This window comes from Gobius niger, assembly GCF_951799975.1.
Source record: "Gobius niger genome assembly, chromosome: 8".
Lineage (NCBI taxonomy): Eukaryota > Metazoa > Chordata > Actinopteri > Gobiiformes > Gobiidae > Gobius > Gobius niger.
Window position 1 is genome coordinate 34,648,260 of NC_136859.1, and position 23,336 is coordinate 34,671,595.

Genomic DNA, 23,336 nt, shown 5'->3' on the forward strand with positions numbered 1-23,336 from the left:
CAATGATGAAAATGTCTGTCATAAATTAAACGCTTGTATTTCAATTTTATTTATTAGGTAAAAGTCTATGTAGTGTGGCTTTAAATTATATATATATACAATTGCTAATGGGAAACACTAAAATGTAAAAAATAAGACTTTTTTAGTGTCAATTTCACCTATTTTTGAAGAACACCACCTTTAAAACCGGATGTTCCAGACGAATTTTGAAGATGCAAACAACTAGAAAACATCCCAAAATGTGTGGAAATAACACAATGTTGTATTTAAATTATACTTTTTTTATACACAACAACCACCACAGCAAAAAGTGGCTCATCCGACCCCACTCTCCCCTACATGTTTGAAGTATAATAATCCATTGGGCCCGTGGTGCAGCGCGTGCACAGACAGACAGTGAGTGAGTGCGTGCGTGGGTGAGTGAGTGCGTGCGTGAGCGCGTGGGAGAGCGTGTACCTGGCCGGGAGCGGAGGGTCGGCCTTCCCCGCCACCAGCCACGAGGAGCGGTGGTAGGCGTAACGGTAGCGCTTGTTGTCCACGGGTACGATGTCCATCAGCACGATGTAGCGCGAGTCCGGCTCCACCCCCGAGAAGGACACGCGGATGGTCGGGAACATCCTCCTGCAACAACCGGCACGTTAATTTACCGAGGCAGCTCTGGAGCGGCGCGCGCACCGGCCGCTTTGTTTCCATCAAGAGTTCAGCGGAAATGTGGCGTTTGGTCTTTGGCTGATACAACACATATTTAATTATGTATTATATATTGTATTAAATATATATTATTATACGCGTAACTGTAGCGTATAATGATATATTTCAAATAGGCCATGATTGTGTCTAAATACATAAAGTCGTTTTCCGAGGCCGCCGTGCTCGTTACGCACAATGACGCGCGAGGCCTTTCGTTACAGGAACAGATCGGTAAATATCCCGCGCTTTATTCAATGAATAAGATCAATATAAATACTTTGAGTAAAGTCAAGTAACATAAAAAAGGAGCATGACGTCATTTATCAATGTTTGTCAACGTCAATTGTCTCCAGTCAATGGTTTTCATTTCGCGTAAAAACAAAAGGCTACAGGCGCTGAACACGACCTTTAACCAGGACTTATGTGGCCGATTTAAAACTACCAGTTTTTTATTTTTTATTTAACGTGACCCTCCAACCCAAACCTCCCAAATAAACAATAATTATTATTATAATAAAAAAAAAAATCAGATGTAGCCTACAAGCTAAATGTAAGATTTGCGCATGAAGTCAACGCTTTCCGGGAAAAAAACAACATTGGCCAGTTGATATTCTTCTTCTTCTTCTTCTTCTTCTTCTTCTTCTTCTTCTTCTTCTTCTTCTTCTTCTTCTTCTTCTTCTTCTTCTTCTTCTTCTTCTTCTTCTTCTTCTTCTTCTTCTTCTTCTTCTTCTTCTTCTTCTTCTTCTTCTTCTTCTTCTTATTATTATTATTATTATTATTATTATTACCCATGGGGAGTTGCGTGTCTTCAACAGTCCCCGTTTACATTAAAATAAAGAACTAGGCTATGTGGGTGTCTCTGTCTGGATTTACCTTGTACATGTTTGCTGATATTATTATGTATTATCCGTGTTGTCAGTATTTGCATACCCCCTCCTGTGTGTGAGTATATACAGTGTAACAGAGCGGCGTGCTGCGGGTGAATCCCCTCTCACCTCCCGGACTTGGTGATGATCATCTCGGTGCCCAGCTCGTGGAACTTGTCCCACAGCTCCTTGGTCTCCAGGCTGCAGCTGATCTTGGCCATCTCCTCGCTGGGCACGCCGGGGCTCGTGGGGATGAGCGGCTCCGTGCACACTGCGGGCGCGCCGCCGCCGCCGCCGCCGAAGTCTCCGTGCGCGTCCTGCAGAGAGGCCAGGTCCAGCGAGGCCAGCGCCTGCTGCTGCTCACAGGAGGACTTCTCCACGAACTGCTCTGTGTGCGCAACACATGCACGCGGACACGGGTCAGGGCGCGCGAGCACGGGGCGGGCAACTTTCCCCATGAGCTCATAGTTTACAGAAAACACCGCGCGCACAGGGCGATTAAGTCCCGCGCACGGAACAACGGCCGATGACTCACTCACAAACGGACATTTATTTAAAGGCTCTGTTGTATAATAATAATAATAATAATAATAATAATCATAATAATAATCATAATAATAATCATAATAATAATCATAATAATAATCATAATAATAATAATAATAATAATAATAATAATAAAACATCTTTACTCGACTTTATCTCGACTTTAAACCCGCCTGTGAATTAGTCTGTGATTAACAATAACATAGAGCCTTTTTTAACGCCACATAAAATCACGTCTGACCCAAAAGCCAAGCTACCTGAACAGAGCGCATATTCTACAGTGTGGCTTTACCCAAATCTAAAAGCTTCTTGGAACAAAACACAACGAAAACAATCATAATAGAGCCAAAAAAACAAACAAGAAAAGCAATGGACGCAACAACGCAAGGGAAAAGATCAATTCATATCCGTTTTGAGGGTCTTAGCTTTCAAAAGAGGCGCCACACTGGCCCATAGCAAGGAATTAAATCAAGAAGCTTTTAGATTTGGGTAAAGCCGAACTGGAGAAAATGTGCTCGGTGAAGGCGGGGGTTAAGAAAATAACACCGAATAGAAGAGTCTTCAAAAATGTTTTCAAAAAATCTGACCATACGGCGTTTTGTTTAAAATTAATTGAATGTATTTCTCTTTTCCTCCTTTGACTCTTTACTCAGGCAAACATAAATCCGCACAGATAGAAACAAATTACGCACGAACTAAGGCCAAGAAGCGGAAGCCGTGACAGCGCAAACAACCCGCAGAGACTCGACTGACGCGTTCACTTGGTTTTGATCCAAACCGTTTTACGCACTGCCGAAATCAACCAAACTATAACTGCGTCGTGATTACAAACTTAATACACTCGTTAAAAAAAATATGAAATTGTAAAACAGTTGGGCCTAAAGCCAAGTTAAACATTAGAAATCGAATAGGCCCGCATAAATAAAGAGATTGCAGTCCGGAACAAAAACAAAAGCGACCGTGCGTCATGCGTAAAACACCTTTTTTGGAGGAAACGCAAAACCAACCAAAACGTATTTTCATTTTTTCCCCCATGATTATGCTCGATCCACACGCTTTCTGAATTATGGGATGTGTTGCGAGCCGTCCGTGGCACTGCGTCATGCTGCTGCTGCTGCGGCTCTCCCGGGACTTACCGAGCGGCTTGATCGTGCTCTCCTCCGCCTCCTTGTCCTTGGCTTTGCCGCTGCCGCTGGACATGAGCGCGGCGATGGAGAACGCGTTGGCCCGCGACGAAAGCTGCGGCTTGGGGGAGGAGGTGTACTCCATCTCGGGGGTCGGGGTAGTCCTGAGTAATTTTTCCTACAAGTCCAAAAACGATCGTCCCGCCGCCGGAGGTTTGGAGACACGCAAAATGGAAAATAAGAGGAAAATAGGAGTCGAGACGCAACGCGAGGCTGAGGGAGTCCCTTTGAGGAGCGCGGGGAAGGACCGACGCATATCCCGGGTCTGAACTTAAAGGGACTAGAGCCAGATGTGAGGCCGCGGCGGGGACTGCGCTTATGGGGGGGGGAAGCTCCAGTCCAGCCTCTCCCTCCTCGTTTTAACCCGCGGGGCCGTCCAATCACAGGCCTGGTGGGATGGCACGCACGCACGCACGCTCCCTCCTCGGTGGCCCACACCACACGCGAGAAATGTGGGACTGAGCCAAGCGTCAGAACGCGCAGAGGAAGGCCGTGGATTTCAGGCTTTTTACGCGAAATGGCAAAGTGAGAGACGTGATCGTTTCGAGCTCCGGCCAGGCTGACCCTGACCCTCATTTACACCCTTTTAGACCTTTGACCTGTTTGATGATGTCACGCTTTTCCCATTAAAGTTAGAGGATGACGAAACGAAGGCCTTAATTATCACTGAAAATCATTGAATTTGAATTTAGCATTTTATTTCGAGCCATATAAACAAAACTATACAAACAAATACAGAGACAAGGTGCCATGTCTGTCCAAGATCTTTACCTTTATATACAACACACTATAATTGGCCAACACATTAAAATAAATAACATTTTAGCTCGAAAAGGAGTGGGAAGAAACAAACTTATTTACTCCCACCCCCATTCATATATTTTAAATAATTTAAATAATGTGGTTGCTGCACTAACTTAGTTTAGTCCTTGTTAGCTTGTAGTGATGAAACAATGTGTACATGAGATGCAACAATGCATTACATTAAAGTGATAGTCTGTAAGTTTGCAAAGTGAGGAGAGATAGAGTGAAATTTGAAAGTAAACAATCAAATCCTCTTAGATCAGAGAGCCACTCTTATTTGGAAAATGAGGAGAGTCATGACACAATTTTCAAAAGGAAGTGATAAAGCCCCTCCCCCTCCCTCCTGATTGGCCCTGACAGGCCGGTTCACAGGAAAAGCTCGTCTCATTGGTCAAAGTGGTATCCCGGGGATTCTGATTAGTTCCTAAAATCAGCGAAGGGAGGGGCTTTATAAAAAATATTATTATTTAGTATGACTTATGTTACGTCAAATTTCAGACTCCAGGTCAGTTTTACACAATCTACGAAATTTGCAAAACATTTAAACTTACAGACTTACAGTCACTTTAAGTCAACATTCACAAAATGCTACTTATAAGCTTTATAACAAGTGTATAATTGTTCATTATTAATTATTCATCCAATATATCAGCATTTTAGTATTACTGTTATTATCAAATCATCATCATCACAGCTCACAGTATTTGTATTTTATATAAGTGTTGTTCTGATATATAACACAGCCCATATCTATTCATAAGAAGTAGAGTAATAACAGATTGATTCATTGATTGATTGATGCTCATGGCAGCCAGATTTAATTTTCAATTTGAGGTCCTTTTCTTTTTTTCATTACAGTTGTTCCGTGAGGCATTAAATCTAATTGTCTTTGTTTATCAAAAAATATGTTCATCTTATTCATCTATTATTATCTTCATTTTTTTAATGATAATTATGTTTGTGTGTTGTTATGGTAATTGTCCCCATTTGTTTTTTCTACTTTATCTTTGGTATTTTCTCTATCACTTTATTGTTCCCGTCACAGTCATTATTATCATCATCTATTATTTTGTCCATCTTATGATTTGTTTCACACACACAAAACTCCAAACACGCTGAGATCAACGGTTCCATCCACCTTTTGTTACTTGTGTTTCTCCTTCTGTGTTGTATGAATTGGACAAATTGTCTCGATATTTGCCATAAATGGATGACAAAATGTATATGCAAATGTTCAGTATTTATTTTGTCCGTTTTACACAATTATTCTGCACAATTTGCCGAATATTCAAATGCTCCTCCATTCATCTGATGCTTTTTATTTATTCATTATTTATCCTTTAGGCCTATAGAAAGTCCTTTTGAGATTAGGAATCTGATTTCCAGGCTTTAAAAAGAATCAAAATAACTGTTACAGCACTATTCATTACTAATTCACTAATATTGTGGCCTTTGTATCTCATATATGTTTGATGTGCTGGACTGACATCATGGAGCACGTGACAGCGGTGCACACTGGGGGCTAATCCGTCCTGGGACACACTCCACTGAGCTCCCGAACCTGCTTCAACCCTGGAGCCTCCAGGACTTTCCCCAAAGACGCCTCTCGCAGTCCTGAAGCCGGGAGTAGTGACTCACAGTAAGCCATTCACTCACCGGATCACAAGTTTAACCCGACTGATTTACAACATGCACAGCACAGGCCAGAGGTTCTCACGGGTTTGGCATCGGGACCCACCGTTACCCGAGGATGGGACGGGACGACCCGAATAAACATACAATCTGTTATGTACGACGCAAAAATACTTACAGTCGTCCTCCTCTGATATCCAAATTAACCACCTGTCAAACATTTTCCGAAGGTATCTGCTTCATCTTCTCCAAAGAGGATTTTCTTCTTGTTTCCGTCGATCGAAGGTATTTTTGTCAATCACTGCCATCGGGAATTCAAAGAAGTCACCCCTGATCACAGATACACGTCTTTGCAAAGAAGAGGAAAGCGTGTACTGCGGTTGGATAATCTCAAATCATTATTGGACAACCATTACATAACCTCTTAAGGGGAGACACTACAGGCAAAACTCAATTTTTTCAGCTTTCAGGTTTTGGGCCAAATTGGTCTCTGAACATACAAGCTTTCACCCGGAAACAGAAAATATACCTAATCTTCACAATAACATGTTTAAATATTGCGCTGATTCAATGTTCCCCCATAGACTTATATGGGAGAATGCAATTTCAAGGGCCTTTTTCTCCAAACACATTTTTCTGTCATTGTGGCGACACTATGTCCACGTCAGTCGGACCTAAAGACTTCACATTTTCCAGCCTTGGACTGAACAATATTTGGAAGATTTTTTCAGAGGGATTTTTTATTATTTAATCCCTAAGCCCCATTTATTGAGTTTTGAATGTCAAAACATAAGGCGAAAATTACATTTTTACAAATGTTTCCACTAAAAAACAGCTTATTTTCAAACTAAACAAGAAATCCAAAATCCCCTCTGAAAACGTCTTGGTAACTCATTTATCAATAAAATGAAACCATAAATTTGAATGTAGCTCTATCCATTATTCAGATCTCGTCGCCGAAAAGATGGGAAATTTGGGGCATTTTTAGCATTTTTAACACAGTAAAACATAAAACACCTTGTTCTTATATGAAAAGATAAAATGATAGAAAACTTGCCATGTATTTTTTTCTAACATTTATGCCAGTGATCGACAGCAAGTTTCAAATTGATATCTGTAAATATACATTTTTTCCCTATTCACCTGTCTCGCCTTAACCCCCACCTGACCCGAGCATAGTTTGTCCAGTTCGACATTACCCAAATCTAAAGGGCTTCTTGAAATTTGACGAAAAGCCATGAAAATGCAGCAGTGACAAAAACACAACCAAAAAGGAATGAAAAACAAAATGAAGAAAGTGCTGACAATGCAAAAATGATCCCTTTAGATGAGTTTTGTAGATTTGGGTGAAGCTGAACTGGAGAAAATGCACTTGGTTAGGGCGGGGTTGAAGACGTTAAAGCTGTAACTGGATAATAGTTGTGAGAAATTGTGAGAAAGGTTTTCTGGGAAAGGGTTCTCCGCGACCCACCAGTTGAGAACCACTGGTATATGCTAACCAATGGCCGCTGGCTGCTTTATGACCCCGACACTGGGGGCCGCCGTTGCTGTAGTACCTCCGTATCGCCGCTAGTGCCCCATTGAAAAGCATTGGAGTTTAGACACGTTAAAAACAACTTCAACTCCTGGTTTCAATCTTTCAATCTCCTTAGATAACGCTGGGTTAGTCACAATTTAAGAAACCAGGCTGGTTTTCGTAAGAAGAATTTTAGAAATCTCGTACATTAATGAGGGTCGGACTGTTAGCATTGGAGCAGCGCGAGCTACACGTCACACAAGGGCCGAGTCTACAGTGAAGATCCCGCCCTTATGCCATTTTTAGGCACATGCTTTGTCAGAGTTGGGGAGGGGGAGTCTGTAAATCCGCCATGAATTCCGTGGTCATTATGGTAAACGGGGAGGAGTGAGCAGAAGCTGTCCATTTATATATACAGTCTATGATGCTAACCCTCCAGCCTGGTTCTCCCCGACCAATATCCCAGATCAGTGGTTTGAGTGGAATCGTACACATCTCTGTAGTTGCTGCAGTTGGTCACGTCTACATTGAGCAACACTACACTGGAAAAAAAACTTATCTTAAAGGAACAGGCCACCGTTTTTCCATTCTGAGGTATGTTCTTACCTTAGCCTAGACGAGTTGATGTGTACCTGTCTGGTCTTAGTGCGTGCCCTCAGTCACGCAAATGTTGTTAGCGTCTAGCCTCTCCCAGCAAAGGAATAGCTCCAAACTGCGGTGAGTTAGAAGCTACCAAGCTGCTCCACGTTTTCCTTATTTAAATATAGTTACATGAGCCTTTAGACGATCCAAGTCTAGTTACACAAAATTAAACATGTTATTTTCTAAGCTGATAAAAAGGGGAACTATATTGGAAGGCGTAATAACATCTGGAGTACTTCGATGTCCGCGCAGTAATATCGTCGGAGTACTCCCAGTTTGGAGCTATTCCTTTGCTGGGAGAGGCTAAATGCTAACAACATTTGCATGACGCACGCACAAAGACAGGTACAACATCTTTGGTCGTTTTGCGTCAATCAGGGCACACACAAAGACCAGACAGGTACACATCAACTCGTCTAAGCTCGGGACAGAACATATCTCAGTATGGAACAACGGTGGCCTGTTCATTTAAGGGTGCATTAGACATTTGCTCATGCAACAAACAAAAAAAGTCGCTATTTCTGCATATTTGACCTTGTCGTGACCCTGCAGCTGTGTGAGTGGTCAGCATGGCACCTTTGCTTTCCATCACAGTGGACTTTACAACGCTCCAGGGTCAATTGTTTGGAAGGTTTTCACAGTGGACGCACTCTCTCATCAGAAAACGTCAAGGTCAAATACGCACAATACAATATAAACTTATTTTTCAAGTTTGAGTAGATTTGGTCTAGTCTTAGGTGTTGTTTTTATCTGATCTTAGATTCTGTCAAACTGATTAAAAAAGTGCCTTCATTCATTCAAGAGATTTTAAGTCATTTTATCTCAGGATGGTCCTTTTTCCAGTGTAATATGACGACCAGAACATTCTGAATGACCAGGTTATTTCATCAGTGGATTTCTTCTTGGATCTTTGGACTTTATGGACAGTATGCTTTATTCTTTCCTTCTGTTTTCTTTATTCACTGAAGTCGTCTCGCAGGTTTTCCCCGTGTGGACCTCAGCGCCTCTCGGACGTCGCGTTCTATCGGCCGCGGGAAAAGGCTCTGGACCTGGCTTTTTGATTTGCCGTGCTTTCATGTTGATAGGGGGCCGGAGTCCGGTCTAGACATCTGCGAGGGCACAGCTGTTATCAGGCGCGGTGTTTTTGCTTCCTCACTGGCAGATAGAGCCGATAGAGCGGTGGACGGGGGCCTGGACACTCGGCGCCGCGGCTCATTGGCGACAGAACACATGATTTAGGCGCTGCTTTGTTTGGACAATGTGTCAAAGAGTCGTTTGAATATTGGAGCCGGATCGCCGAGCAGATCCCTCTTCTGCTGTGGCGGACAGTCATGGAATAAGTACAACCACGTTTATGTGTTTTTACTTTAGCCTCTTAACTCTCGCACTGAACTGAACCCAAATCTCTAGATCTCCTTACAGACCTATCGATGAAGACAGCACAACGTCATGAACCATGTGACGAGACAGAAAAAGGTGAAAGTCCCACTGACAGCAGAAAGACTTCACTTTGAGGCTTACTATTTTATATATTTATTTAAAGGGACAATGCAGATCAAGAATATACAAAGACCAGTGAACAACATTAAAGACTAAGGATCATCACACAGATCATCCACACAATTAAACTTGAGACATAAAACATAAGGACAGTGGTCAGTGGTCACATGCCTGGTTTTACACATATGTTTAAAGGGTATATACGGAGTTTAAAAATGTTAAAACTATGTATTTTCCTCCCCCTACATGTTCCAACAATGTCCTAATGTGTAGAATGAGCTCAGACCTGTTCACCACAACGGCCTCTAAAATCCTGCACTGTTTCTCAAAAAGTTGTTTTTTGAGCTTAATATAGAAGGTGCAGTTACACGTATGACCTGAGGTGGCAGTAGTGAGTATAAAATGGCCAACTTGCATCTAGTTCCTTTAACATGATTTTTAAAAGAAAACGTTTGGTCTAAGATAACACAAAGATATTTAAATTTGTCCACAATATGTAGCTTCTCTCCAAATACATTTGAGCTTCTTGCTGTTGGGCGTTTTGAAAATATCATACTCACAGTTTTCAATAAAAGACAGGACTTACTGAGCCACTCATGCAGCACATTGCTAAAGTCACTTTTTCTGAGACTTTTATCAGATTTTGCATTGGTAAAAATGACTGCATCATCTGCATAAAGCTGGGTATGGATATGTGGACAAATATTTGGTAAGTCATTAATATAAAATGAGAACAGTATGGGTCCAAGTATGGAACCCTGTGGAAAGCCAACCTGACAGTTGTTACCACTGACTGTCACACAATGAGTTCGATTTGACAAGTATGAATTCCTCCCGCGGGAGGTGTTCCAAGAATGTCCTAGTGGGACAAGGCCTCGTGGAAGACCCAGGACACGCTGGTGGGACTATGTCTCCGAGCTGGCCTGGTGTCGCCTCGGGGTCAGAACAGCTGGAGGAGGTGTGTGTGGATCGGGAAGTTTGGGCATCTCTGCTGAGACTGCTGCCCCCGCGACCCGGCCCCGGATAAAGCGGAAGAAAATGGATGGATGGATGGATGATTTCATCCAAGATACGGCTTGTTCTGACAAATTAAACTTTGTTAGTCTAGACAATAAAACTTGTTGGTCGACCATATCAAATGCTCGCTTTAAATCAAGAAAAACAGCTCCAACAAAAGGACAATAATCTAAATCATGTTTCACTTTTTCTATGAAGCGATGTATTGCACTTTCTGTATTTGGCACGAAAACTAAACTGCAGAGGTGTGTGACCCTTGTCTAAAAGAGAAGAATTTTGCAGATAATGGGCAAAATGCTAATTGTCCAGAAATGTTTTACATTATTCTTATTCCCTGACTTAAAGATTGGAGTCGTATAAATTTAACGCTTTATACGACGGCAAACAAAGGACAAATGGCTTATTACTGCGGCAAACAGTTAGCGAGCGGCTACCCAGGGAAACTCAGTTTAGTTTTCCTATGCCCGTTAGCATTTAGCCTCAGAAATTCAGAAATGATGAACAATCCAGATGTTTTCAGCTGTTGTCAACCCATCGACCTCAATTAAAGGAAGTCAAAGCCTGGATGGAAGTTATGCATGAAAAAGACGTGTAAAAGTGGCTTCTGATCCAAATATTAAAACATATTCAGTTTTTTCTGCTTATTGTGGGTCGGGTTCACGTCTAACGGCCACTAAATATCATTCTATAATCTGTTCATTATAGAGAAACTTAAGACATTATATAAATGCCATGAAACGGACATTCTTACCTCGCCATAGTTGGCACTGGCTTCACTATTCCAGACCACAGATACAGACGGCACAACGTCATAGAAGGGGGCGTGGCCTTGCCGAGGGGGAAAACAGAATCGTTAGGGAAACACAATTTTTCACTCTTTTTAGCCATTTTCTGGCAACATATAAACTTATTTATCACATACAAATAAAGTGAAGTCTAAATAAGGTTCATATGGATGTTTATAGAGTTCGGGAAATTCCACAGTTACCATGGAGATCCGCCATCTTTGCAGCTGTTAGCATACATTTCCATTGACTAACATTTGCTAAAAACAGTATAAACCGTGGAGAAAAAAGCTGTGGAATAACTTCGTGAGCTGCTGAGTTACTGCTGGTAAATACTGTGGTGTCCAAGTGTTTTAATGTGAACAATAACTCCAGTATTTTAACTTTTAAAATCTCCATTAGTTTACAACTGCTGGTAATCCCATAATGCTTAGCTATATGTCATCACATTCCCAAACTCTATTCACAGCAGATTGTTCAGTAGAAATGAAAAACGGCAGTCGTAGCTAGCACTAGCTAGTTTTAGCATATTATTTATTTATGTAATTATGAGCAGTTGAACCACTTTGCTCCTCTCCATGTCTTTGTGTCTTCCTTTATTTAGTCGAAAACTATATTCATAATTAAATCATTTATTAAAGTAGTTGTGGAGTAATTATACAAAGTTTAGATTTTTCTCTTCTTTGTCTGCATCCGTGGTGCACTTTCAGAGAATATCCCTCGTGTTGAATAAATGTGCAGGATCGCTCAGACTTACACAAAGTTCTGTTTCAAGTATGTTTTCAAAGAGCCACAACATTATGACCATGGTACCACAAAATAAAGCTTCCCTTCCCCTTCGAGCCAGACCAAACCCTTAATGACTGTGTGAGTTTTCTGCCTGTATAAAATCCGACTTGCCGCCTCTGAGCGCCTCCTCCCCCATCGCGCAGAGGGGCCCCTGAACGCGCCTCCAAAGCGCTGACCGCGGACTTCTCCTCTCCCCTCCACAATGTCACAGCCTTTCAGTGAGAGCAGCGCAAGAGCCCGGCGCCCACTAAACCTATTAGGAGACTGACCCCCCGATGCAAATCCGCTGCTGCAGATATTTAATCAGAGACCTGCACTGCCCAACTCGATTACGCCGCAATTGCCAGCGGATAATGTGCTAAAAGCTTTCCCACTGACGCGTCACTCCCTCCCAGGTATTATTCACACTTGGAGGCCTCGCGTGCACTGGGTGACAAGTATCCAGCGGCTTTCGGAGGAGTTTGGGACGTCCCAACGACCATATCACAGAAAAACTGGAGGAGATGTGTTCTCTTAGGTAAAGAGAAAAGAGGCACAATCCAGCCCCCTGCATATGTGCTGCTGACTAACCCACTATGTAAGAGGTCCTGGACAGCTGGACCTTGGATCCGAATAAATTTGTCTCAACTATATTGTAAGAAATCAGTCCATGAGGAAAGTTTTTTGTTTTACACTTAAAGCTGCATTATGTAACTTTTTATGGGAGTAAAAAAAGTTGGTATTTGTGCGTATTTGACCTTGTAGTGACCCTGCAGCTGTGTGAGTGGTCAGCATGGCGCCTTTACTTTCAATCACAGTGGTCTCTACAACGCTCCAAGATCAGTTGTTTTGTAGGAGAGGGTTCTTCCAAATAATGCACTGCAAAAAGTAAATATCAAGCATTGGCTTAAATGACTTGAATTGAGGAAATGTATCTTGTTTTTGTCGGTTTTCGCTCATTTAGACACTTTTTCTGGTCGGACCAAGTTTGCTTTGCTTGTTTGAGGACGTTTCAGACCAGTTCTAAGGTAAATCTCGCTTGAAATAAGAAAGTAAAATTGCCAATGAGATAAGACCAATTTTTTTACCCCATTGGGAAAGAAAATGATCTGAAATAAGGACGAAATGTATCGAAACGAGTCGGAAACATCTCAGAACAAGTGAAATAATCGAGGACAAATGCCCAAGTACTTCTTAACTAGTCAAAACAACTAAAATTTGGATTATTATGCTCAAAGTGTGTGGATCCTGGAGTGTCTTAAAGACCATAGTTGCATAATGCACGTTAAAAAAAAAATGTATCAGATTAAGAAAATCTCTTACTTGATATAAGAGGTTGTAGAGGTTCTTTCTTGGTTGAAGTATAAATCTTGCCCCATGCACAAATGCGTAGTAAGAGAAGGAGAATCGAGTCCAGCAGCTGTGACGGTCGCGCTAAAATATGTTCTTATGGTTACGCACATTAAGTAGCCATGTGCTTCTGGTGTGTGCTTCATGTCTGGCCTTAAAAAATGAACCCACCCGAACGCCATGAGAGTTATAATACGGTATCTGCTGCTTGCTCTGCTTTTTAAAGTGGCTTAAAATGCTCACATATTAAGCTTTTTATGTTAAATTTTATTTGAGCAATGATGGTAATATACAGTACCATTCAAAAGTTTGGAAATGTTTTTTTTAATGAACACATGGGGTTATGTCGGGAGCAAAAAAGGGTGAAAGCACTAAAAATATGTTAGATTCTTTAGTCTTGGTGTTTCCTCAATGAGCTCCATAAGGTCGTCAGTCTGTGAAGTTAAAACCAAAAGCCCATTGGACCGGACTTGCCAAATGAGGGCCCAGCGGCTAATGACCTCTGGGAAAATCTGGCCCAGTAAATTGAATTGATCAGCCCTGACCTAAAACCGAGGGTGACAGTAGTTCCATGTATCACTGTGAACGTCCCAGTGTGCGACTTCTCCAGTAAACCTGCCGTAGCTGACGAGTAGTAATAATGGGACTGCTTTTTTTGTTATGGTAATTTTTTCTTTGTTATGCTAATTATGTGTAAACAATCACACCTCCCTAACCCACGTGGTGTCTAGACACAATGGCGCCACTACAGGTGCATGGGGCACCTGCATGCAGGTGTATGGGCAACCGGTTCACACCACAGCAGACCCCCCTCCTCTCACCCTTCCCCTGATGCAAAAGCATGTGACCCAATAGCTGTAACGACCTCACACCACAGCAGACCCCCTCCTCTCACCCTTCCCCTGATGATAAAGCATGTGACCCAATAGCTGTAACGACAATTGGTTGACGATGTTGTGTGTGACAAACTGTTTTTAAAAAGTTTACTTTTAAGTAACATTAAACAGCTATGCTTTAAGAGCTAAGCTGCAATGTTTCATTTTTATTAGTCTTAACTTAGTTATACTAGTTTTGGCTATTCCAAAGTCATTTTGATTGTTAGTTTGTAAGCTTTACTTCTGTAATGTTTCTTTAGTGGAATAATACAATACTAATAAGAATAGTGATAATAATATATTGTGTTGTTTTCATTATTTTATTTTAGAGAAATGTGTGCGGGCGTAAATACGGGATTCTGTAAACAAAACAACATAAAAATAAAACGGTTTTGTTTACCGTTTTCCATAGGAAAACAAACACTGAATTAACGTTACAGATAGAGCAGTGTTTTTGTGTCTGACTTGGGTGTCTTTGAGCTAATGCAGTAGTAGTAGTTCATTCCTTTAAATGTAAAAACATTTCCAATTTTTTGTGTACAACACGACCGAAAGGGTTTAGGCTGAAGTGAAAACTTATTACGTCTAACCCAGTTTACCCAGACTTCCACCAGAGAAAAACAAAACACAAACATTAATAATGAACAATATCAAGTGTCAAACAGAAGAGAAATGAGCATGTATCTGGAGTTAGTCACATACATTTCTGTATTCCAACAAATATGTATACATACATTTTTAATTTAGTTGAAACTAAATCATGTCATTATTATTTTTGATTTATTTTTTCTTACTTTATTCATCCTAAGCTGATATATTCTTGAATTTTAGCAGCTTTAAACAACTTTTTGAAAGCTTTGACTGTTTGGGACAGTTTTAACTGATCTTCCACAGATTAACACCTCTTACAGAAATACATCCACTCTTTTTATTCTTTTTAGCTTTTTTGAAAATAGCAGTTCCTCGGAGGTTATACTGACTTTTCCTGTGTTCAAAAAGCTCCTGGATGGGAGGGGGGAGAAGATTATGCTTTGTACACTATTACTAATGTATTTAGATCAACAAGATCATGGATTTTCAGTAGGCTCAGCTCTACAAAGATAGGGTTCGTTGGTGCATAGAAATCTGCTTTAGTGATAATTCTTATTGCTTATTTTGGAGTACGAAAATAGGATGAGTATTGGATTTATTATTTTTCCCCATATTTCCAGGCCATCATTTGGGTAAGGAAGTATGAGTTATACAGTAATAGAAGAGATTTTTTATCGAGTACAGTTTTCAATTTGCCAACTACAGCAATGTTTTTTTCTAATTTTGTTTTTTAAGATAAGATAAGATAAACCTTTATTGATCTCACAAAGGAGAAATTCACTTGTTACAGTCGGCGTTACTTATATATATATATATACTTATATGCGATTTCCATTCAAGTTTACCATCAATGGTAACTCCTAGATACATGCATTGTTTTGGCATGGCTGTAGTGATGCAGTGTCTGCCTTCTCAGACTACTTAACTCGCTTAGCTGATGAATATGCATGTGGGCTCACGTTGCTAAAGCTAGGGGTCAAGAAATCTGTTGTTTGAAGCCTCTTCAGAGGGATCATGTCCCAACATAGATCTGAAGTGATTTTAATCTGTCTGTAAATAAAAACCCGTTTTTAAAAGTTTACTTTTAAGTAACATTAAACAGCTATGCTTAATATCCAACGTTTTATTTCTGTTAGGGTGCTATTGTTTCTAACTTTTAATCGCACAAACATGCTGATGTAAGAACTTTTTTCAAAGTATGCTGCACTTTGGTTGTTTTTATAAGTTATATTGTATTTTGCTTCAAACTGTGTTCCTTTTGTGGTGAGAATGGGGACATAATGGCTTTTACAATAATTATAACATTTAGTTTTTTTATTTTAGTGAAATGTGTGCGGGCGTAAATACGGGGTTCTGTAAACAAAAACAACATAAAAATAAAAACGGTTTTGTTTACCGTTTGAACCAGCTGAAGAGTCCTGACCACCTAGGTGTCTAGACAAGGCTGACACCTGACATTAACATACAGTATGCGCATGATCCTCACCCCCCTCGCCACCTGCCCGGTGATAAGGAGTTTGCTCAAGGTTCTATCTGATTCTGAAAAAAGAAAAGAATGAACTATGGATCAAAGCAAAGCTTTTGCATGTCAAAGACTGACAAAGACTACAACTCCAACCCAAACCAAAAGTCATGCAAACTGCAACCACTCTTAACATAATGGAAAGTACACAAACCAAAGAAAGCACTCCAAACATCCAACCTGCGATCAATGCAGCAGACCTTCACCACCAAAATTTGACAGAGATCACAGTTTACTGGTATATTTTTCTTTAAAAGCAAAATGAAATATCAGACCTGCTCATCAAACGACAAAAACAACTCAACTACCACACCTAAATGAGCTCAATTTGTCAACCAAAACCATAATCACAAAGCTGCCAAACAAACTGAAAGAACAGTTCAGATATATTGCATGTGGCGTCCAAGAAGCACTTTCACTGACATTATAATTTTTGTTGAGTGTCAGTTAAAAATCATCACTGATCCCTTATTTGGTGAACTTCAAACTCAAAGTGTCGACTAAGAAACTGTGAAACCAAAAAACAAGACACGAACCAATCTAATATCAGATCTGTAAAAGTTAATAATCCCAACTCTACGTTTTTGTTCACAACCTGAATCTCATTATTTAAGTTGTGGTCCCAAGTTCACAACCCTGCAACATAATGGGAAGATTAATTTTGTTTAGGAAAAGAGACTTTGCTTTAAATGTTTTGGGTATGGACATTTTACTGTTTCATGTAAATGTTTCAGTGGATAAATCTATCAAACAGTGATCTGTCTGAGCTCAATCCTGATGTCCATAGTACTTTCTCAACAGTTGAATCACAGCAAGCCCAAACGGGGACCAGTGGAGTTGGTAAATTTTCAATCATTCCAGTTGATGTGAAATCAAACAAAGACAATAAAATAGTTCAAACATATGCATTTTCAATAACATCAACATCAAGTTTCTGCACAGAATCACTTCTGCAAAACTCAACTTGAAAGGACAGAAAACAATTAGCAAACAATGTCACCTCAACAAACACAATCTACTTAACCTGACAATTGATCTTTCAGTTTTCCAGTTGTGATGGTAATGACTTCTATTCCGGGGGAGTCAAAAGACAATACCAGTGACAAAAGTGAGTTTGCTTAAGTCATGTGGATCTTCCAGAAATTGAGTCAAATGTTGAATTGCTAATCAGATTGACTGCTCCAAAGTTGCACTAGCCACAAAAAACAGTAAAAATGATGGCCCTTTTGCTGTTAAAACGTCATTAGGATGGATTGTAAATGGTACTTGTACGTGACATAAACATGTCAACTTTGGTCAAACTGTTCAATAATCTGCTCTATGTCACTCTGGTCTGTCCACACTCGTATTTGCTGCAAACACTTACTTCACATGCACATCTGTGAATACACTCACACTGTTGTTCTATGTTCTATGTTCATGTGTTTTATGTTTCAAGTTGCACGATCTAACGAAAAATAATTCCTAGTTGTGAACCTGCTCATAACCATGACATTAAAAACGATTCTGTTTCTGATTCAAGCAAAAAGGATTGACAAAACGGGGAAGGAATGAGAGACAAAAGTGGCAAATAATGTATACGGGAAAAACGACAATGCTATTAGCAAATTGAGTTGTTTATGGTTTGTAAAGGTTTCGAAAAACAAAGATGACAAAATAGCAAAGTATGAACATTAGTTTAGGGAAAATCTAAACTAAATGTCCTAAAGTTAAATATGGTTGCCGATGGTTAAATATGGTTGCCGATGCACACAATCTACATAACCTGACAGATGATCTTTCCGTTTCCAGTTGTTAAGGCAATGAGCGTGTTGTAAACTCAAAAGACAAAACCACAGTGTCTAAATCCAGTGTTAAACCTAGACCGAAACACATGTCAGCAAGCTGAATAATCCAACGTACTGAGAACAAATCTTAACCATTTTCACAATAATTGCATAATGTTGCCTGAGGAAGAGTCCCAAAAGAACTATATTGTAATTAGAGTAAATTCATGAGTCACAAATTAGAGTGAATATCTTATTATAAAAGATTATTCACACCAGTTTGTTTTTCATTTGATACAGCTAATAATATTCTATTACCTATTTCTTTTACATAAGATGAAAGTCATAATGATAACAGGCTGATTGTTCAAAAGGTTTTCTTTTAAAACAACTCTTAAATAAACTTATAATCAATTAATCTCTTGTTTCTTTGTTGTGAGCCACACGGTAAAGGATTTGAGAAATTCTCTGTATTTTCTTCCTTAATTTCACGAATAATCACAAAAGGGCAACATTTTTCTACACAGTAATCGTAATTTAAAATTTTAGGACTGTGTAATTCATTGTTAAAAAATGACTCAAAATGGGAAGGTTGTGTTTCTACTATGGACTCCTTGATTGCCTCTTGTTTATTTTGCATAGTTGGCAAACCTTCTCGGATTTATAAATGTGTTTGTCTTCAAGGGGGCGTCTGTGTCACTTAGACAGTAAAATGAAAACAAAAAAATGGAATTTGAATATTTACAGTATAGTTAGGTTCATTACAGCACTATATTAATCAAGCTGCACAACAGTCAGAATATTAAGTAATACTTACTATTCACAAATATAAAGAAACCACTTTTCTGTGTTTTTTTATCATGTACACATCATAAGACGATGTTTACTGTCCATTGGACATGTATTTGTGTATCCAACTCACAAAAGCAGAAACTTCAACGTGATTCAGCATTTAGCTCAGATTACCCTTTTTTAGCTAGTACAGGAGGTAAAGGCAAATCTTACATTAGAAAAGTTGTACTTTTTAAAATGCTTATATATGTTGTGATTTATATTTTTTGCTTAATTTAAACGTTTTTGTTAAATGTACACAGGATACCAATGTTATTATTTTTTGTTTCATTCGAAAGTAACAATAAAAACAGCTCCCCAAAAGTCTGAATGAAAAAAGAGTAGAAAACAAGAATATGAATCTGTTACTTTACAGTCCCTTTACATCTGTCTGTTATTTTGTTCACGTCCAACTTTTCTAAATATTTGCAGTTTTACAGATGTCGTGTGCATTTTATGTACAGCATATACAATATACAAGTAAACATGTTTGTTCAAAGTAAATATCTCACATTATCTATGTTCAAGTCTAATTTACATCCTTCTTTAACATTGCAGTTTATGCATTCTTGAATGCCAGGAGAGTTCCTGACTCTTTTACTTATTTCTGAAGTTCATACCATAAACTAATTCCTTTCACAGTTTGTTCCATTGTTTTGGAATTGATCCTGTGTGTGAAAGTTTTGAAGACTATCTAGTCGAATAGTTTTTATTTGTAAAAAGAAAAGGTTTAGTGTGCTATGTCCATAAAGGTTAAATTGTTTTATCTTTATAAACTTACTAACATTTTAATTACATTTGAATCAAGTTATAGGATTAGTAAAACAACGTGAAACTAACATGTTTTACTAAGACAAAAAATTTAATTGATATTGTAAAATTTACTTCTGTGGTAAAAGACTGCCTTAAGATTTACATTTCTGCTGAATTATCAGGGTAAACTGTGTACAGACACGGTATTATGGCGTTAAAAAAATACTATTTTATATTTCTTCAGGGCCATCACTAGCTTTCTGCTATCGTTATATGTTGTTTGGGATGCCTATTTGCCAAACTATTGCACAATGACTAGGCTAATTGCTAAAAAATGCTATTTAAAACAGACAGTACAGGGAGGTAAACTAAAACATTTTTGTTTTTGTCTTTTTAAAGGAAGATGTTGAAATTATATTTTCCATACAACTAAGATGTATTTGAGATTCACTACCTTGCATGAGCCACAAGCAAATACTTTTATGACATACAGTACATTGGGCAAAGACAATAATGTGCACTGGGGTCCCTTATAGATCCAAATATCCCGAAGCTACCGGTTATCCCGAAGCTAACTTCCAACTATATAAATTCACTTCACAAAGAATGTTATGTGTTTTTTCCTCATAAATCTCTCAACTGCCATAACAATTTACAAATAATCAAAACCAAACACTGTTCCTTTGAAACTTCACTTATTATTATGAGTAGTCAACCTCTAACAACTTGTTTGTTGTGTCTCCCTACATTTCACTATCTGGTTCCATAAAGTGATTGGACCAAAATAAATCTAAAAACAAAATGAAGAGCGAGACTTTCCACTTCATATAAGATAAAAACTGAATTGATCTCAAATTGGAGAGACTCCCTTGTTAGCTGCTCCTACACTGTGAGGTGCATATAAGAAAACGATGCAATCAAAGAACTAGGTAATGTGCACAAACAAGTATAAGTAAAGTATTTTGTATAAATAACACACTGTAAAAATAGCCTAATCCATCACTCTGTTACATAAAGTCAATTTCTCGCAAATCAATCTTCTTGATTTGCTCAGAACTAAATTTTACAATATCAATTTATTAAATTTTTTGTCTCAGTAAAACATGTATACTTTCACGTTGTTTTACTGATCAAGTTATAATTATTATATTATAATCTTAAAGATACTGCTGATTATTTACAAAGCAACTTTTGTGGTTCTGTTGAAGGTCATGGTACTCAAATACATCTTAGTTGTATGGAAAATATAATTTCAACATCTTCCTTTAAAAAGACAAAAACAAAAATGTTTTAGTTTACCTCCCTGTACTGTCTGTTTTAAATAGCATTTTTTAGCAATTAGCCTAGTCATTGTGCAATAGTTTGGCAAATAGGCATCCCAAACAACATATAACGATAGCAGAAAGCTAGTGATGGCCCTGAAGAAATATAAAATAGTATTTTTTTAACGCCATAATACCGTGTCTGTACACAGTTTACCCTGATAATTCAGCAGAAATGTAAATCTTAAGGCAGTCTTTTACCACAGAAGTAAATTTTACAATATCAATTAAATTTTTTGTCTTAGTAAAACATGTTAGTTTCACGTTGTTTTACTAATCCTATAACTTGATTCAAATGTAATTAAAATGTTAGTAAGTTTATAAAGATAAAACAATTTAACCTTTATGGACATAGCACACTAAACCTTTTCTTTTTACAAATAAAAACTATTCGACTAGATAGTCTTCAAAACTTTCACACACAGGATCAATTCCAAAACAATGGAACAAACTGTGAAAGGAATTAGTTTATGGTATGAACTTCAGAAATAAGTAAAAGAGTCAGGAACTCTCCTGGCATTCAAGAATGCATAAACTGCAATGTTAAAGAAGGATGTAAATTAGACTTGAACATAGATAATGTGAGATATTTACTTTGAACAAACATGTTTACTTGTATATTGTATATGCTGTACATAAAATGCACACGACATCTGTAAAACTGCAAATATTTAGAAAAGTTGGACGTGAACAAAATAACAGACAGATGTAAAGGGACTGTAAAGTAACAGATTCATATTCTTGTTTTCTACTCTTTTTTCATTCAGACTTTTGGGGAGCTGTTTTTATTGTTACTTTCGAATGAAACAAAAAATAATAACATTGGTATCCTGTGTACATTTAACAAAAACGTTTAAATTAAGCAAAAAATATAAATCACAACATATATAAGCATTTTAAAAAGTACAACTTTTCTAATGTAAGATTTGCCTTTACCTCCTGTACTAGCTAAAAAAGGGTAATCTGAGCTAAATGCTGAATCACGTTGAAGTTTCTGCTTTTGTGAGTTGGATACACAAATACATGTCCAATGGACAGTAAACATCGTCTTATGATGTGTACATGATAAAAAAACACAGAAAAGTGGTTTCTTTATATTTGTGAATAGTAAGTATTACTTAATATTCTGACTGTTGTGCAGCTTGATTAATATAGTGCTGTAATGAACCTAACTATACTGTAAATATTCAAATTCCATTTTTTTGTTTTCATTTTACTGTCTAAGTGACACAGACGCCCCCTTGAAGACAAACACATTTATAAATCCGAGAAGGTTTGCCAACTATGCAAAATAAACAAGAGGCAATCAAGGAGTCCATAGTAGAAACACAACCTTCCCATTTTGAGTCATTTTTTAACAATGAATTACACAGTCCTAAAATTTTAAATTACGATTACTGTGTAGAAAAATGTTGCCCTTTTGTGATTATTCGTGAAATTAAGGAAGAAAATACAGAGAATTTCTCAAATCCTTTACCGTGTGGCTCACAACAAAGAAACAAGAGATTAATTGATTATAAGTTTATTTAAGAGTTGTTTTAAAAGAAAACCTTTTGAACAATCAGCCTGTTATCATTATGACTTTCATCTTATGTAAAAGAAATAGGTAATAGAATATTATTAGCTGTATCAAATGAAAAACAAACTGGTGTGAATAATCTTTTATAATAAGATATTCACTCTAATTTGTGACTCATGAATTTACTCTAATTACAATATAGTTCTTTTGGGACTCTTCCTCAGGCAACATTATGCAATTATTGTGAAAATGGTTAAGATTTGTTCTCAGTACGTTGGATTATTCAGCTTGCTGACATGTGTTTCGGTCTAGGTTTAACACTGGATTTAGACACTGTGGTTTTGTCTTTTGAGTTTACAACACGCTCATTGCCTTAACAACTGGAAACGGAAAGATCATCTGTCAGGTTATGTAGATTGTGTGCATCGGCAACCATATTTAACCATCGGCAACCATATTTAACTTTAGGACATTTAGTTTAGATTTTCCCTAAACTAATGTTCATACTTTGCTATTTTGTCATCTTTGTTTTTCGAAACCTTTACAAACCATAAACAACTCAATTTGCTAATAGCATTGTCGTTTTTCCCGTATACATTATTTGCCACTTTTGTCTCTCATTCCTTCCCCGTTTTGTCAATCCTTTTTGCTTGAATCAGAAACAGAATCGTTTTTAATGTCATGGTTATGAGCAGGTTCACAACTAGGAATTATTTTTCGTTAGATCGTGCAACTTGAAACATAAAACACATGAACATAGAACATAGAACAACAGTGTGAGTGTATTCACAGATGTGCATGTGAAGTAAGTGTTTGCAGCAAATACGAGTGTGGACAGACCAGAGTGACATAGAGCA

At 38.4% G+C, this 23,336-nt stretch overlaps 1 protein-coding gene across 3 annotated transcripts in view; it reads right to left on the reverse strand.

Annotated features, from left to right (window-relative positions):
* Window positions 1-23,336, reverse strand: part of tbx20 (T-box transcription factor 20) — a 486,889-nt gene that overhangs the window by 14,457 nt on the left and 449,096 nt on the right. For 2 of the 3 annotated variants that reach the window (XM_079562255.1, XM_079562254.1), the window contains exons 1-3: window positions 3,239-3,605; window positions 1,686-1,944; window positions 457-621 (exon numbers count right to left, since the gene is read on the reverse strand). In XM_079562255.1, the coding sequence (XP_079418381.1) occupies window positions 457-621; window positions 1,686-1,944; window positions 3,239-3,371 (557 nt within the window). In that variant the 5' untranslated portion in view covers window positions 3,372-3,605. Of the gene's footprint in view, window positions 1-456; window positions 622-1,685; window positions 1,945-3,238; window positions 3,606-23,336 lie in introns of those variants that run through there. The other variant, XM_079562256.1, reaches the window with a different exon arrangement.